We start from the raw sequence: 16942 nt of genomic DNA, 5'->3' as shown, positions 1-16942 counted from the left end.
ACACATTTAATTGCTCACACTGATCACTGCTATGCCATATGTTATCTGCGATCTTCCGATAGAGCCTGCCTGTGGTAGACTCTATCAGAAGACTGAGGATCAGACTGCACGGAGGTAAGCTGCAGGCTCCGACTGGCCCACAGGGGAGCAGGGGAATCCCCCGGTGGGCCCTACCCCTTGGTGGGCCCCTACGCAGGAGGTGGGCCTCCCTGTTTAGCAGCTCCAGGACAACATATAATCCCCAAACTGCACATGCCTTTCACCCAGTCACAAACTGCCTCTATCTAGTAACCTGGGGTTTTATCTTATTATATAGAGGCAGGGAGTGACTGGGGTGACAGGCAGCAGCATGTAGCATGTAGGACAACACCTGTTGTCGCAGGACAACAGGTGGACGCTGGGTGAATGAAACAGCCTTGTGAGCATTGTTTGTACCAGCACCCTGAATAAAAAAGTTATGGATCGATGACCAGACCTCGGGGATTTCTTTTTCTTAAAGAGTCCGGAGATACAAAGGACGACTGTCCAGAGGGGCTAAGGTACAGGTGGTTACACACCAAAAAAAAAATAAAAAATTTCTCACTATTATTCCTGAGACGTTGTGTGTACTATGTATGCATATAGGTATACTCACCAGTCCCCGTGCCCCTGCGCCGCTCTCAGGTCTCTTCCACATCCGCCAGGTCATTTTCAGTCATTTTTGACCGGGTTCTGTGTATGTCACGGCCACAGCTCCTCCTGCTGCAATGTCAGTGACCAGCTGATGGATTGCTTGCTCAGCCATTCAATGAGTTCATGTCTATAAGCAAATTACTGTTTTCCCTCAGTTCTTCAATAGAAAACCTGGAATCAGATGACTGAATAAAAAAAAATTAAAAAAGGGGGTGGGGGGATACCTCTTCTGGACAGTTTCTTACATGCAAAAAGTTGGCAGCAGAGAGCACTGTGTCACCAACCAAATCACATAATAAACACATAGGGGGGCATTTATTAAGTCCGGCGTTTTTTACGCCGGACTTAAAAATGCCCCCGCAGCTCCGGCGCTACGGAGATTTATGTAGAGGCGGACTGCCTCTACATAAATCCCGTGCGCGCCGGTGCGCACCGCCGAAAACCTACGCCAGCTGAGGACTGGAGTAGGTTTTCGGCGTATATTTGGGCGGAACTACCCACTACACGCCCCCTTTCCGCCCCCCTGGCTTACTCGGCGGAAAGTGCCGATTTGCGAATATTTTATTCGCAGATCGGCCATTTGCGTATAAAAAAATACGCAAATCGGCACTTTCCGACGAAAATCATCCGTTCGCAGGATGATACATGTGGCCCATAATGTGAACTCGAAAGCTGGTAAGTCTAATCATGTAGCAGCAGAGAGTGAAACGCTAAGTGTTTGGGTTCGGATAACGTTACTGAACACACACTTTTTGACAGATCCGCTCAACACTACTCCTCAGCAATACTCTTGGAATATTTCAGCTTACTCATATAATATATATAAAAATATACAGTGTGACAATATTTTAGACAAAGAATACATTTTTCAGAGTATATTTTGGTGTGTAATAGTTGAGAAGTGGTGCATTCTTTCCAGTCTGACACAGTGCTCTGTGCTGCCACCTCGGTCCATGTCAGGAACTGTCCAGAAAAGTAGCAACTCCCCATAGAAAACCTCTCCTGCTCTGGACAGTTCCTGACATGGACAGTGGTGGCAGCAGAGAGCACTGTGTCAGACTGGAAAGAGAACACCACCCTCTGCAGGACATACAGCAGTTGATAAGAACTATAAGACTGGAGATTTTTGTTATAGAAGTAAACTACGTATTTCTAGCACTAGTTGATGTGAATTTTTTTGCTGGAGTACCGCTTTATAACTGGACTATTTAACTTTTAAACAACTAGACAACCCCTTCTGTACAGTCAATGCAGTTTCTCCAGTGATCATCTAATCAGGTGATCACCGATTTCCTATGAAAGACTGGGAAATGTAGTGTTACATGTCACCCATACTGTATTTACTCTGGGGGGATTTCCAGGTAGGGATCCCCTCCTCCTCTATTCATTTCAACAGCTTCATTTATAATACTCTTTGGCCGCCCTTTCAGCATACAATTACATCAGATTGTCAGCAGTCTCCTTCATGTTACCAAATCCGCCATATATAACCGTATACCAGTGGATGCCAAACTGACTGACAGGAAATGCTGGGAACTGTAGTGTATAGAAATGTCTGTGAACCACAAGTGTCCCTCCAAAAAGTTGGGAGGTATGGAGGAAGGGCTGACTGCAAAGCATTATGGGGAAGCTTGATGTCATGTGTTTTCACTCATCATCATCATCATAAGTTTTCCAGCAATGGCGCAGCTTTATCAATCTATAAAAACACAGTCTGATTTGCCGATAGCAACCAATCACAGCTCACCTTCCATATCTTAACAAGCTCTCATACAATTAAAGCTGAGCTCTGATTGGTTGCTATGGACAAGTTAGACTGTTTAAGTTGCACATGGCAACCAATCACAGTTCAGCTTTTATTTTACCAGAGTAATTTGAGAAAGGAAAGCTGAGCTGTGATTGGTTGCTATGGGCCACATCAAACCATATTATTTAGTGTTCTTAGTGTGGCCTAATCATAAGCTGTTTGCTTGGTCACAAGTGTGTTTAGTGATCTCTGCAGTAAAGCGAATCGCCAGTCATTAATGGGTTAATGCTTCAGATGTGTTTGCCTGCAGTAACCATGGCAACCGTGCACTGTGATGACAAGCGCTTATGTCATAAAGAAGCTTCCATAAAGCAATGCACCGCGCCATGATCAGTGCCATCTTGGATGCGCCAGAGGACCTTGAGCTTGACTACTTTACTGCCCCCTACCCTTGATTTATTTTGGAGGTTCTAGCAGGGGAAAAGGGGTGGTCTGCTTTAGACCACCTTATTGAGAGGTGGACCTGGATCTGTGAGGGAGAAGAGATACAGCCGCCGGCCATCAATAAGGTGACAGATATTGCAGCCGGATCTCTCATATCCAGTTTATTATATTTATAGTATGGTATTACCCTCTAAGCCCAGGGGAGGGGCAGCTCTCCAGCCATGGCTCCCACGAGGTTTCCCCCTCAGGGGTTTTTTCCTCGCCTGAGTGCTGGAGGGTGACTCTTCGGGGTGAGTCGGGGGTCTGCCAGTGTCAAGTAATTTTAAATAAAATTGGGCCCCTTTGACACCTGATTACATTGTGTTGAGTCTTTATTTTGCGCTCTTTGGTTTAACTTATTATTTTTGGGAGTTGGGGGTCCATTACATATTACAGAGTCATAAAGCTGGACATCTGCCTGCTACACAGATCCATCACCTGCACAATGAGCCCAAGTAGGATGGAGCAGTGGATAGTAGAACTCCTGCATTGATGTGCGTATCTTGGGTATAAAGGGACACTCAAATCTTGAAGAAAAAACATTGCAAGGTTTCTACCTACATCTGAAAGGTTTGTCAAAAGGTTTTTTTCAAGTGACAAGTTCACACCAATCATGCCATGTCATAGCAACATGGACACCACCATAAATATACAATATATACATACAACCCAGTGTCTCTTGTATGTGGGGGCAGCATCAGGGGCAAGTCAAAGTACTGCACCCCCTCACACATACATCCAGGTGTGGGCTAGGTAGCTGCCCCCCCCCCTAAAATCCACAGGATAGGGGATAGTGGGGGACTCAGTGGTCACAAAAATTTGGGGAACATGTCCCCCTCAAATAAACAGTGGGGACAATACTCTATTAATTCTGTATAGGTCTTCTTATTTCTTATCCTGTGAATAACTTTGGGAGAGGGGTATGTTCTCATGTATTATATGGTTGGTCTCAGACTGGGCGTTTTTTAGAAATATGGCATATGGCATTTTGGGGGTCAAACACACTGCAACTAGATGTCAGCTAATAGTCAATGGGGAAAAGTGAAATGCAATACTCATAGGACATTTTTCTGCGATGGTGCTGTTTTTTTGTGAATCGTAGCAGGTTATGTGTTTGGTGTTTTGTCACAGTCTTCTATGGGGGGGATATTGTCATGTCTATATGGAAATTAGTGTTTTTTCCCCAGTTCTTCAACAGAAAACTTGGAATCACATGATAAAGAATCACATGACTTATAGTGGGGAAAAAAACGCAGGGGATAAAACGCTAATAGCAATTTACACTACAATGAGAAAATGGAAGAAAGTGCCAGAAAAAAACACCAAAAAGCAGGAAAATTTGCAACAGATTTGGTTCAGATTTGTAGTGAATTTTGTATAATTAAAAGGGGATTCAGGCAATTTTTTTTCTTTCAAATCAGCTGGTGTCAGAAAGTTATAAAGATTTATTTTTCACTTATAGATAAAAATCTCCAGTCTTCCGGGACTTATTAGCTGCTGTATGTCCTGCAGAAAGTTGTATATTCTTTCCAGTTTAATACAGTGCTCTCTGCTGCCACTTCTGTCCATGTCAGGAACTGTCCAGAGCAGGAGAAGTTTTCTATGGGGATTTGCTACTGCTCTGGACAGTTCCTGACATGGACCGAGGTGGCAGAAGCCTCTTTGACTCTTTGTAGCAGAGAATAAAAGCATTTTCTATGCTATGGAAGCACAGACAAATATATTCAAGGTACCATGTGTCGTCTTGACATAACAGCATCTAACAGTGTCCGTAGTTTGGAACATGAATTACAGCTGACAGATTCCCTAATGGAGAAGTCTCGTGACTTACCAGTCCCTGTGCCCCATAGCGATGCTCTCAGGTCTCTCTCACAGCTGCCAGAAGTAATTTTCGCCGGGGTTCGGTGTACATCTCAGCCCTGGTTCCTCCAGCTGCAATGTCACAGAGCGACCGATGGATTGCCTGCTCAGCCAGTCAGTGACTGCAGTGGTGTCCTGTCCCAGTCACTGATTGGCTGAGCGGGTGATCCATCGGCTGAGTATGTGATGTTGCAGCTGGAAGAGCTGCAGGAGGCCAGCGTCTTTTGGAAATTGTTAAGGGAGCAATACAATGGCACAGGGACGGATAAGTATACTTTCGTTATCTTCCCGCGCCCCCTGCCTGCCTAAAATTTGCTAGTTTCATGGGACTTCTCCTTTCAAGAAACTTCAAGGGGTTGGCCACTTTATAGTAAAATAGGTCAGTACAAAGTATTAGTAAGTGTACTCACTGTATATACTGACAGCAGCTCCCTGTGTACCTCATAGAGCTAAAATCAGACTCCCCTCCTCCAGGCTGGGCTGCCCTGCTCTGTTTTGTTTCTGTCCACAAAATGGCTGACATGGAGGAGCATGTGACCAGGCCCTGTTCCCTGTGTCCTCCATAGACATATACAGCCTCAGTGGTGGACACTGGGGGGCGAGGCCTGGTCACATGCTCCTCCATGTCAGCCATCTTATGGACAAAAACACCACAGAGCAGGGCAGCACAGCATGGAGGATGGGAGTCTGATATTAGCTCTATGAGGTACACAGGGAGCTGCTGTCAGTATATACAGTGAGTACACTTACTAATACTGTACACTGAAATATTTTACTATACAGTGGCCAACCCCTTCAAGTGGTAGCTGTGTTGTTTGCATAGAGTGACTGACAAGTTACTAGCAGTGAGCTAGCATTGCTGGTCACATACACAGCTCTGTGCAAAGTTGCTGTAGTAATGTGAAAGGTTTGGTGCTTGTTATATCTGGTGTACGTAGGCTGGGCCCAATTACCATATTCCCAGGTGGGCCCAAGGTACGCCAGTCCGACACTGGTAAGCTGTATACGTCCGGCAGTCAGGCCATGGGATCTGGACCCCCGCAGACATGCTGTGGGGGTCCCGATAGGTAAGTGACAGGAGCTGCTCCTGTCCCTTACAATTAAACAAACGGTTGCGACGTTTAAGGGGTTAATAGCGTGCTGCCGTGCAACCTTGGTGGCCCGCCATTGAGGGCAGCTGGTCCTCACCCGCTATGAAGCGAGTTCAGCTCCTGAGCTTCCTTCATAGTGCACCCCCCCGACAGGGCGTACATGTTTGCCCGTTTGCGCTAAGGCCCATGTACACTCGTAGTCTGACACAGTGCTCTCTTCTGCCACCTCTGTCCATGTCAGGAACTGTCCAGAGCAGCAGCAAATCCTATAGAAAACCTCTACGGCTCTCCAGACTGGAAAGAATACCACTTCCTGCAGGACATACAGCAGCTGTTAAGTACTGTAAGACTTGAGATTTTCTAATAGAAGTAAATTACAAATCTATGGCATTTTCTGCTACCAGTTGACTTCAAAGAATTTTATTTTGGTGTACAACACCTTTAAGACAGACCAGGTTAGATTGGTGCAGGCCTCTGATGTGGTCTGTTGCTTCTTTTGTGCACAGTACTACTTTTGACCTTGTTGTGTAAGGGTGTGCTTGGTGAAGATGCATCGATGACATGTGCCTGGTGTTTTTTTTGTTTTGTTTTTTTTTGCCTTTATTAGGTTAGGAGGGACAGCATGCAGAATATTAGGGACAGTTGAACTTGAACATCACAGGACCCTGGGAGGAGTATGTATGTGTGCCTATAAATGGTGAATTGCATGTAAATAGAGATGAGCGAAACGGGTTCGGGTTTGAGTCGATCCGAACCCAAACATTCAGCATTTGATTAGTGGTGGCTGCTGAACTTGGATAAAGCTCTAAGGTTGTCTGGAAAACATGGATACAGCCAATGACTATATCCATGTTTTCCACATAGCCTTAGGGCTTTATCCAAGTTCAGCAGCCACCACTAATCAAATGCTGAACGTTCAGGTTCGGATCGACTCGAGCATGCTCCAGGTTCACTCCTCTCTACATGTAAACAGAACTGCACGTGCAGTGATAGAGTGGTTGGACATGTATGGCCCCGTTCCCACTGAGCAAAGCTAGCGGAATTCCGCGACGGAATTGTCCGCCGCGGAATGCCGTTAGCCTCCCGCTCATAATGGGACTCTATGGGAGGCGCGCGCTCCTGCCCTGTCCGCGCTGAAGAATGAACATGTTCATTCTTCAGCGCGTATAGAGCAGCAGCGCGCGCCTCCCATAGACTCCCATTATGAGCGGGAGGCTAACGGCATTCCGCGGCGGACAATTCCGTCGCGGAATTCCGCTAGCTTTGCTCAGTGGGAACGGGGCCTTAAAAGAATACAACAAGATTCTAAAGGAAAAGGGATCAGGTGGAGTGGCTGTCCAGCGCAGCTGAGGGTGTACTGGGGCTGGAGGTCTGTAACCATGGACATGAGCGTTCAGCGGCCAGGTGCCAGTCCAAAAGACCCCGTGAGAAAAGTTCTGTCCACTGGAAGAATGCTGCTACTGAAACTACTGACAGACTGCCAATAGACATTTTATAGCTAAACATTTGTCAAATGGGTTCGATTTTTTTATATGGGAATATTTTTTTACTATAAATTCTGATGCCACATTAAACTAGTTTGTTTTTTTTATCAAACAGATCAATTTTATTGCAACCTCATGGCAATGCATAGTACAAGCATATGGGCCTTTTCGGCCTCCATAGAGAACAAAGAAAAAAGAGCAATCAAGCAAGTAATGATCATAGGGAACAAACAGAAATAGTGCAGTACAGTATCAATAGCTAAAATAAATAGCAAGTAGTGCCAAATCAAGTAGTAATATAGTACGAAATATCCCTCACGTGGGAAGAGGTATACCACGGTCTCCAGGTTCGTTCAAACGCCTCCACTGTATCTCCCCTGGTCGCAGCAATTTTTTCAGATAACATGATATCGTTGACCCTGTCCTTCACCTTATCTAAGTGAAGATGAGGTTTTTTCCAACTCGAAGCTATATATATTCTGGCTGCCATTAAAATAAGTTGAGCCAGCTTAAATGGCCTATAGGGCATACGGGAGGGTTTGACACCAAATAGACATAGCTGAGCGTTGAACGGAGAGGGTATCCCACCACGTCCACCGCCAGCTGAACCACTTGTGACCATAGGGTCTGCACCACTGGGCACAACCACCAAATATGATGCATGCAGTGTCGGACTGGGGTACCTTGGGCCCACCAGGGAAACTGACTCTAGGGGCCCACCCTACATAGACGGATTTAACCAGTGACAAACCTTTTACGTTAGTACAGCGGCTTTAAGCGAGAGTGAGGCCTAATGTCCACCATGAAAGGCATAGAGTGGTCATTAAAACATTGTCAGACTGACATGTAAAAAGTTTGATCAGCCAGGGTTTCAGTGCTGAGACCCCCAACAATGGCTGGATCATTGCTCACCTGTCATATTGCAAGTGACGGGCTCAGCACCAATTGCAGTTGATAGGTTCCATTATAATGTATTGAGCCCATTACGTACAACATAACAGACGGACTAATGATCCAGCCATCAGCACAGTATATACTATGAGATCAGTGATAACTGGTAACACTATATATAGCATGGGATTAGTGATAACCAGTAACAATATGTACAGTATACACCATGAGACCAGTGATAAGCGGTAACACTATATACAGTATACACCATGAGATAAGCGATAACAGGGGGATATATACAGGGCTGGAAGGAGGAGATATATACAGGGCTGGGGGAGAGGGGATATATACAGGGCTGGGGGGAGAGGGGATATATACAGGGCTGGAGGGAGGAGGGATATATACAGGGCTGGAGGGAGGAATATATACAGGGCTGGAGGGAGGGGGATATATACAGGGCTGGGGGAGAGGGGATATATACAGGGCTGGGGAGGGGGATATATACAGGGCTGGAGGGAGGAGGGATATATACAGGGCTGGAGGGAGGGGGATATATACAGGGCTGGAGGGAGGGGGATATATACAGGCTGAGGGGAGAGGGTATATTCAGTGCTGGGGAGAGGGGGATATACACAGGGCTGAAAGGAGGGGGAATATATACAGGGCTGGAGGAGAGGGGGGATATATACAGGGCTGGAGGAGAGTGGGGACATACACAGGGCTGGTGGGAGGGAATATATACAGGGCTGGAGGAGAGGGGAGATATATACAGGGCTGGGGGAGAGGGGAGATATATACAGGGCTGGAGGGAGAGGGGATATATACAGGGCTGGGGGGGGGGGGGGAATATATACAGGGCTGGGGGGGAGGGGATATATACAGGGCTGGAGGAGAGGGTATATACAGTGCTGGCGGGAGGGAATATATACAGGGCTGGGGGGGAGAGGGGATATATACAGGGCTGGGGGGGAGAGGGGATATATACAGGGCTGGAGGGAGAGGGGATATATACAGGGCTGGAGGGAGAGGGGGGATATATACAGGGCTGGATGGAGGAGGGATATATACAGGGCTGGAGGGAGGGTAGATATATACAGGGCTGAGGGGATAAATACAGGGCTGGAGGGAGGGGGATATATACAGGGCTGGTGGGATGGGGGATATATACAGGGCTGGAGGTAGGGCATATATACTGGGCTGGAGGGCAGGGGGATATAGAGGGCTGGAGGGAGGGGGGATATATACAGGGCTGGAGGTAGGGGGGCATATATACAGGGCTGGAGGGAGGGGGGATATATACAGGGCTGGAGGTAGGGGGGATATATACAGGGCTGGAGGGCAGGGGGATATAGAGGGCTGGAGGTAGGGGGGATATATACAGGGCTGGAGGTAGGGGGGATATATACAGGGCTGGAGGTAGGGGGGATATATACAGGGCTGGAGGTAGGGGGGATATATACAGGGCTGGAGGTAGGGGGGATATATACAGGGCTGGAGGGAGGGGGATATATACAAGGCTGGAGGTAGGGGGATATATACAGGGCTAGAGGTAGGGGGGATATATACAGGGCTGAAAGGAGGGGGATATATACAGGGCTGGAGGTAGGGGGGATATATACAGGGCTGGAGGGAGGGGGATATGTACAGGGCTGGAGGTAGGGATATATACAGGGCTGGAGGGAGGAGGATATATACAAGGCTGGAGGTAGGGGAGGATATATACAGGACTGGAGGGAGGAGGGATATATACAGGGCTGGAGGTGGGGGGGGATATATACAGGGCTGGTGGGAGGGAATATATACAGGGCTGGAGGCAGAGAGGGAATATGTACAGGGCTGGAGGGAGGAGGTGGCTATTGTGCTGTGGGGAAGGGGCATTTGCACAATGTAGAGGGGACAGGCACCTGCACTCTGGATGCCAGCAGGATGGCTGGAGGCCATTAGATGACATTACCCATCCTCTCACCTCTCTCTGTGCTGCCTCCAGCCGTCCTGTGTCAGCACTTCCTGCTCTCTGCACTGTTTCTTGGTCCATACAGATAGCAGCACCCAGAGCTCCTGCGGCCCTAAGACACGCCCCCTGCACAGAGTAAGCCCATAGACACTCTGTATGCAGGAAGTGCTGGGGCTTCTCCTCTCAGAGACCGTTCGGGAGGACACAGGGGGGACACGTGGGGCCCCTGCCAGGATAGTTAGGAGGTCACAGGAGTGTCCTAGGGGCCATAGTCTGCAGAAGCTTATGTTGGGCCTGGATCTGCTGAACAGGGAGCCTCCTGTTCAGGGGCCCACCAGGGGGGAGAAAGGGGGAGGGGCCCACCAGGGGGTTTCCCCGGCTCCCTGGTGGCCCAGTCCGACCCTGGATGCATGTCACCAGTGGCTTGACAGCCCCGAAAGCAAAGGGGAGAAACTGTAGGATAAATTGCATGTAGCCTAGCAGGGACATAATATGCTCTATGGAGAATTTTAAGGGCTGTTTCAGAAAGCGCTACCTGCCAGCTGCCCTTACTAAGGAGCTCACTGCTAGTTTGCCATTGAAGGGGGGACATAGTGATATGTAGGTCTGACTCCCATTGGGTCATATAAGGAAGTTTAGGATCAGGCGGGAGTGAGTTCAGCAAACTGTAGAGAGTAGACTACATTCCAATCCTATCAGGGGTGTATAAGGCTAGTCTCTCAAAGTCGGACGGAGAAATTTCAGCTCCAACCGCCTTAAGAGAGGAAAAGAAGGAATAAATTTGTCGTAATCGGTATATTTCAGGTGGAGGTGGACTAAATTGGCGGGCGCACTCCTCCATAGTATACAAACGTTTTCTACATAAAAAGTCCTGTAGTCTAAGCAGTCCATTGGCTTTCCACCAGGCAAACTGGATCTGCAGCAAACCGGGAGGGAAGCAGGGATTTCCAAACAGGGGGGACAACGGAGAGACAGCAGATTGCAATTTATATTTAAAGCGTACATTTCTCCAGAGCCCCCGAGAATGGAGCACTATTTGGGCTGAGGCATGTAACCGTGGCAGAGTGGGCAAACAAGACCACATTAGGGCTGGTAAAGAATAAGGTGACACCAGGTCCGACTCCAATCGAACCCAACTAGGGGCAGCATGAGGGGTGTTAACCAATAGCAGTTGGGACAACCGTGCTGCAGTGTAATAGTTGCGCAGATGAGGTACCGATAAACCCCCAGAACGTTTATGAATCAGCATTATCTTTTTAGGAATTCGCGGCCGTCTGCCATTCCAAATGAATCGCATAAGGTCACGTTGGAGACTCACCAAATCAGAGTTAGCCAATGGTATGGGCAGGCACCGGAAATAGTATAAGATACGTGGTAGCACCACCATCCTGACCGCATTTATTCTGCCTATCCAAGAAAGGTGAGGAACATTCCATTTTTTAAGATCAGCTCTGATAGAGGAGAAAAGAGAGGCATAATTGGAAGAATAGAGCGTAGAAAGCGAGGGTGTAAGTTTCATCCCTAGGTAAGCCAAGGAGCGGGGTTGGGGGCTGAAGCCAAAGTTTAAGTTTATTAGTTGCTGTTGAGTTAAAGGGACGTTGCAATATAGAGTTTTAGATTTAGATTGGTTGAGCCTGAGGCCGGAGAGCTTCTGAAAGTCGTTAAGGATAGTCAAGAGGTTTGGGAGGGAGGTTAGTGGGGAGGTAAGGGTAAGGAGGGAATCATCAGCAAAGAGATGTATCTTATATGAACAATCAGCTATATCAACTCCCTTGACATTAGGATTTAGGCGAAGGGAAGTCGCCAGGGGCTCCATCGCAAGGGCAAAGAGTGCTGGGGATAGAGGACACCCCTGGCGGGTTCCGCGTGCTATGCAAATAGGTTGTGCAGTGGAGGAAGGAAGTTTAAGGTAAGCAGAGGGGTTGGAATAAAGAAGGTGAAGTATATGAGTAAAAGATCCTCCGAATCCCATAGTGCTCAGGACTTCAAATAGGTATGTCCAAGACACACTATCAAAGGCCTTCTCAATATCGAGACCTAACAACATCAGAGGTCGTGAATGGGAATTAGACCACTGAATAAGGTCTAGCACTTTGCGTACATTATCTGGGGCCTGTCTCCCAGGGATAAAGCCAACCTGATCACTATGTATGAGGGAGGGAAGGAGGAGGTTTAACCGAGAGGATAGAATGGAAGTGAGAAGTTTGGTATCTAAATTTATGAGAGAGATTGGGCGGTAGTTGCCTGTTCTCGTGGGGTCCTTATGGGGTTTGGGGATCACCGTAATTAGCGCATCCAGGAATTCAGAGGGCACAGAGGTACTATCCTGTAAAGAGTTATAGAAGGAGAGGAGAGGTTTCACAAGAAGGGATATAAATTTTTTATAGTATAGTGCTGAGTACCCATCTGGGCCCAGGGCTTTGCCCAACTTCAATCGGCCTATAGCATCAGTCAGTTCTTCCGCCGTTATAGGGCGGTTCAGGGCGTCCCTGGCCTCCTGAGAAAGAGTAGGGAGGGGTAGGGATTGGAGGAAGTCTCTTATCTTTGCTGGCGAGGGGGGGAGAGGTTCAGAATATAGGGAGGAGTAGAAAGAGTGGAATGCCTTATAAATACGGTCAGGATGAGAGGAATATACCCCCGGTCGTACCTGCAGTCTATGAATTTGGTTCAAACGCTGCTTCTGGGCCAACATACGAGCTAGGAGTCTATCCGGCTTGTTTGCCCACTTATAGTAAGTTGCCTGAGTCCAGCGAAGTGCCTTCTCTGTCCTGTGGGAAAGAACAGCATTGAGTTGAAGCTTAGCATCAGAGATAGCTTTATGGAGATACAATGTCGGGTTGCGTTGATGAGCTATGGAAAGCCTGGCAAGTTTGTTCTCAAGTGCTACTTGGGCTGCATTACGGTCCCTCTTAACCTTAGTTGCCACAGCAATCAAGCGGTCCCTCATAAAGGCCTTATGGGCCAACCATATCCAGCAGTGGTCCGACGATGACGCATTAGTTTGAAAAAAAGACTGTTCCTCTTGCATTTGCTGCCTTATTCGGGATTCGTAAGGAGAGATTCATTAAGTCTCCATCTAAATGGAGTAGCTAATTTTCCTGCAAGATCAAACTCCGCTAACACTGCGTCATGGTCGGACCAGGCTGATACAACATGTCGGGCATATAACAAATGCGGTAAAAACGTAGAGTTAGTTAATATCCAGTCTATTCTAGTGTAATGGCGATGGGTAGGGGAGTAATAAGAGTAGCCCCGAGCCACACCATTACATTCTCTCCAAGTGTCTGCAATGCCCAAAATTTGGAAGGATGATGTCAAGAGGCGTTGTTGCGAGCCTGTACGCCGCAAAGGGGCAGTATTCGATCTATCCAGCCGACCATTATATACCATGTTAAAATCCCCCGCCCATAATAAAACATCATATTGCAGATCAGAAAGGGTGGTACAAAGAGACGAGAAAAAGGTCAGGGGATCGTCTATTGGGGCATAGGAGTTGACAAGACAAATTTTCTTATCATAGACTGTACCTTGCAGAATGAGAAACCTGCCTTCAGGGTCCACGACAACCTCGTGTATTTTAACAGGGAAAGAATTATGAAACAATATTTACACCCCTCTGGATTTGGTGTGGTACGTGGCCATATAGTGAACAGAATATTGGGGGTGAAAATATTTAGGATGGGAATTTGGAGTAAAGTGACATTCTTGTAGTGCTATAATATCTGGCTTATGTTTAGCGTAGTCCCTGAAGGCTTTTTTCCTCTTCATAGGGGAATTGAAACCCCGGACATTATGAGAAATGATCCTACACATTATAACGTGCAAAACATTGTGCTAAGAAGACCTGGTAGAACAGATGGATCCCACGAGACCCTGGTGAAGTCCAATGGAAGGGAGACATCCCACGGAGGAATAAGAGGCTCTTAACAAGCACACATAACACAAGACATGGAGTGCACTGAAGAACTAGAGGAAACAAAGACAAAGAAACAAAAACAAACATAAAAGTCTGTAAACTTGTGGCTGGAATGGCGGCTAGCAAAACAGTATGCCAGCCACTTCCAAGCATACCCGAAGGTACAGTAGGCAACATGAATAACTATCCGCGACCGGCCGCGGTAAACCAATGCTGGCAAGAAGGGAACTAGTTACTGTAGGAAAGAGAGAGTTAGTCAGTCTGGTGCCGGATCATCCTCCACTCCTTGAAATCTATAACGGGCAGGATTCTTGGGTGCGTTCCAGGAGCGCATCAGGCGTGGAGCCCTCTGTGGTTTAGGAGGGAGCCCTCCGTCCTCACAGGTGATATCTTCTTTCTTGAGGGCCTCACGTGCAGGTAGGTATGTCCGTTGATAGCAAAGCCCAAAGAGAATGGAAAGCCCCATCGGTATCTTATTCCTTGCTTCACCAAGGCCATGGTGATGGGGCGGAAGGAGCGTCGACGTTCTAAGGTAGATGGAGCTAAGTCTGTGTATAAGTGCACGGAGGGGGGCATCCCCGGCAGGGGGTCCCGATTACGTGCTGCATAATTAGGTCCCGCATTTCAGGGTAATGGAGACGCAGTATAATGTCCCTCGGGGTGTCAGCATTGCGGGGCTTAGTCAGTGCTCTGTGTATTCTATCAAATCGGAGCATTTCTGTCGATGCATCAGGAAGTAGGGCCATAAAGAGGGTAGTGACTGTGGACTTCAGGTCCACATAAGATTCAGCCATACCTCTTATTCGGATGTTTGCCCTGCGAGAGCGATTCTCCAAATCCTCAAGTTTCAGCTCCATTATATCTAAACGTTCAGCATGCTCAATAACGTCTTGGCGATCTGAGTCCAGCGTGTCCGCTATTTCATCTACTTTTTGCTCCACATCAGAGACACGTTGGCCCAGTTCATGAATTTGTGCAGTAAAATCAGAAAGAGCTTTGTGCAATTCTTGCCTGAATAGAGTCTTGATGGAGTGAAATAACGCTGGAGTGTCCTGAGGATCGGGGAGCTGAGCTGAGTCATCCTCTGAGGCCTGGGAGGGAGCTAAGATGGCGCCTGTGCTTTCCTGTGAGGCCTGCATGGCGCGGAAGACGTCCGGGATAGACTGGGAAAGACGGCTGGTAAGTCGCTCTTTAGTCTTCCGAACACTTCTAGGCAGAGTCCCCTTCCGGCCGGACATAGTTTGGTGCTGATGTGCCAAAGAATGGCGCTGCTTTATGCCGGTTTCACCGCGGGTAGAGCGGAGCTCACATGAGACGCGTCCTCCTCAGTGAGCCGCGCGCATGCGCCCATTAAACTAGTTTTTAAAGTGAATGTACCATTAAGTTTTGCACATGAACAGAATGGCGCCGCCAAGGGGGAAGCCGCAGCCTGGTTCCCGTGCATGCTGGTTTATTACTAAGCACTGGCCCTGGCTGCAGCACAGGGGATGCACCCTAACCCCTCCCCTCTATGATGTGGCTCTATTGAATCTAATGTAGCTGTGTCATAGAGGTGGCGGAGCCGACCCGCCTCCAGTGCTTCAGCCTGGGCCGTTGCTCGGTAATAGACCGGCGCCATGCATGGGAACCATGGGCCATGGTTTATAAAAGAGATTGGGGCACTGGCCTTGTTCTATTCATGTGCAAAACTTAAAGTGAATGTACTGATGGCACATTCGCTTTAATAGTACAATTTACAATAAAATTATATAGTTATATATTTACTGTATATATATACTGTGTATATATATATATATATATATATATATATATATATACTAAACACGGATCTATTTTTTTTTTAAAGAGTATATTAAAAATGTAACAGCTTTTTATTACACAGTTAATAGTCATTGCTATATAACCATTGGATGGTACTACTCTGCAACATTGACAAATACCCTCAACACTGACCCCAGACATTGCTCTGTGTTGTCTCGGTGTACTGTAGCACTCTTTTAGTATATTACTGGCTCTAGAGAGTCCTCTAGTGGTAACATGCCTGTATACCTATGGTCTAAAATGAGATAAAATTATTATTTTGCAGCTGAAAAGTTTAGCAAATGTTTTAGTTAAAGTGATTTTCACTTTCAAAAGTCATTAATAATTATTAATGGTTTGGATTAAGTACAGATATTCTCAGAGGCAGTGCAGATGTTGCTGCAGGGGAGAATGCCCGTGGGATAGCTGGCATACCAGGACTGGCAATCTGGCCCACCAGGCAAATGGATAGGCAGCCCGTCGGCCGCCCAGGCTGCGTAAAAAATGTTCTTGTTATTGCTTAATCAGCTGCAGCGCTGGATGTGAGGGCCGCTGCCAGACACTAACCTCTCTGTGTCTGTGCTTAAAGACGGCCTGACACTGGGACTCCAGGGCTGGGGCCAGCATCAACAACAGGCGGGGGGGCTCCTGCCACCTGCAGCTGCATCCAGCACTTTAACTTGATCCGGCCCAGACTGATAGAGTGAGGAGGAGCTACCTGCTTCCTGCTCTACCAATGACTCTAGCGGCCGTTTTCTGCAGCGCACGGATGTGGACAGAAGTCTGGGGGCTGCAGGGAAGCAGGTATGTATGGCTGGGTTTTGTTTTTTTTTTACTATTACCCGTAGGGGGGTTTGCATAGAGGAGGGCTACAAACAAATGGGATTGCCAATGGAAGGGGGGATTACTACAGGGAAGGTTTGTCTATGGGGATATTGCCTACATGGGGAATTTATTATAGAGAAAGGATACAATTTAGTTGGGGGGGGAGGGGCTGATTAACTACCAGGGGGACTACCAACTACTAGACATGGAGTGTGGGGG

The 16942-nt window shown here is 47.5% G+C and overlaps 1 protein-coding gene across 6 annotated transcripts in view; it reads right to left on the bottom strand.

The window, feature by feature from the left end:
- Positions 1-10291, bottom strand: part of SEPTIN6 (septin 6) — a 79137-nt gene extending 68846 nt beyond the window's left edge. For 5 of the 6 annotated variants that reach the window (XM_069942846.1, XM_069942844.1, XM_069942842.1 and 2 more), the window contains exon 1: positions 10195-10290. In XM_069942846.1, the coding sequence (XP_069798947.1) occupies positions 10195-10263 (69 nt within the window). In that variant the 5' untranslated portion in view covers positions 10264-10290. Of the gene's footprint in view, positions 1-10194 lie in introns of all 6 variants that reach the window. The other variant, XM_069942839.1, reaches the window with a different exon arrangement.
- Between the last annotated feature and the right edge of the window lie 6651 nt (positions 10292-16942).

Source organism: Dendropsophus ebraccatus, chromosome 10 (genome assembly GCF_027789765.1).
Source record: "Dendropsophus ebraccatus isolate aDenEbr1 chromosome 10, aDenEbr1.pat, whole genome shotgun sequence".
NCBI lineage: Eukaryota > Metazoa > Chordata > Amphibia > Anura > Hylidae > Dendropsophus > Dendropsophus ebraccatus.
The sequence above is the reverse complement of the archived record's forward strand: the minus strand, read 5'-3'. Positions and strand labels throughout refer to the sequence as shown.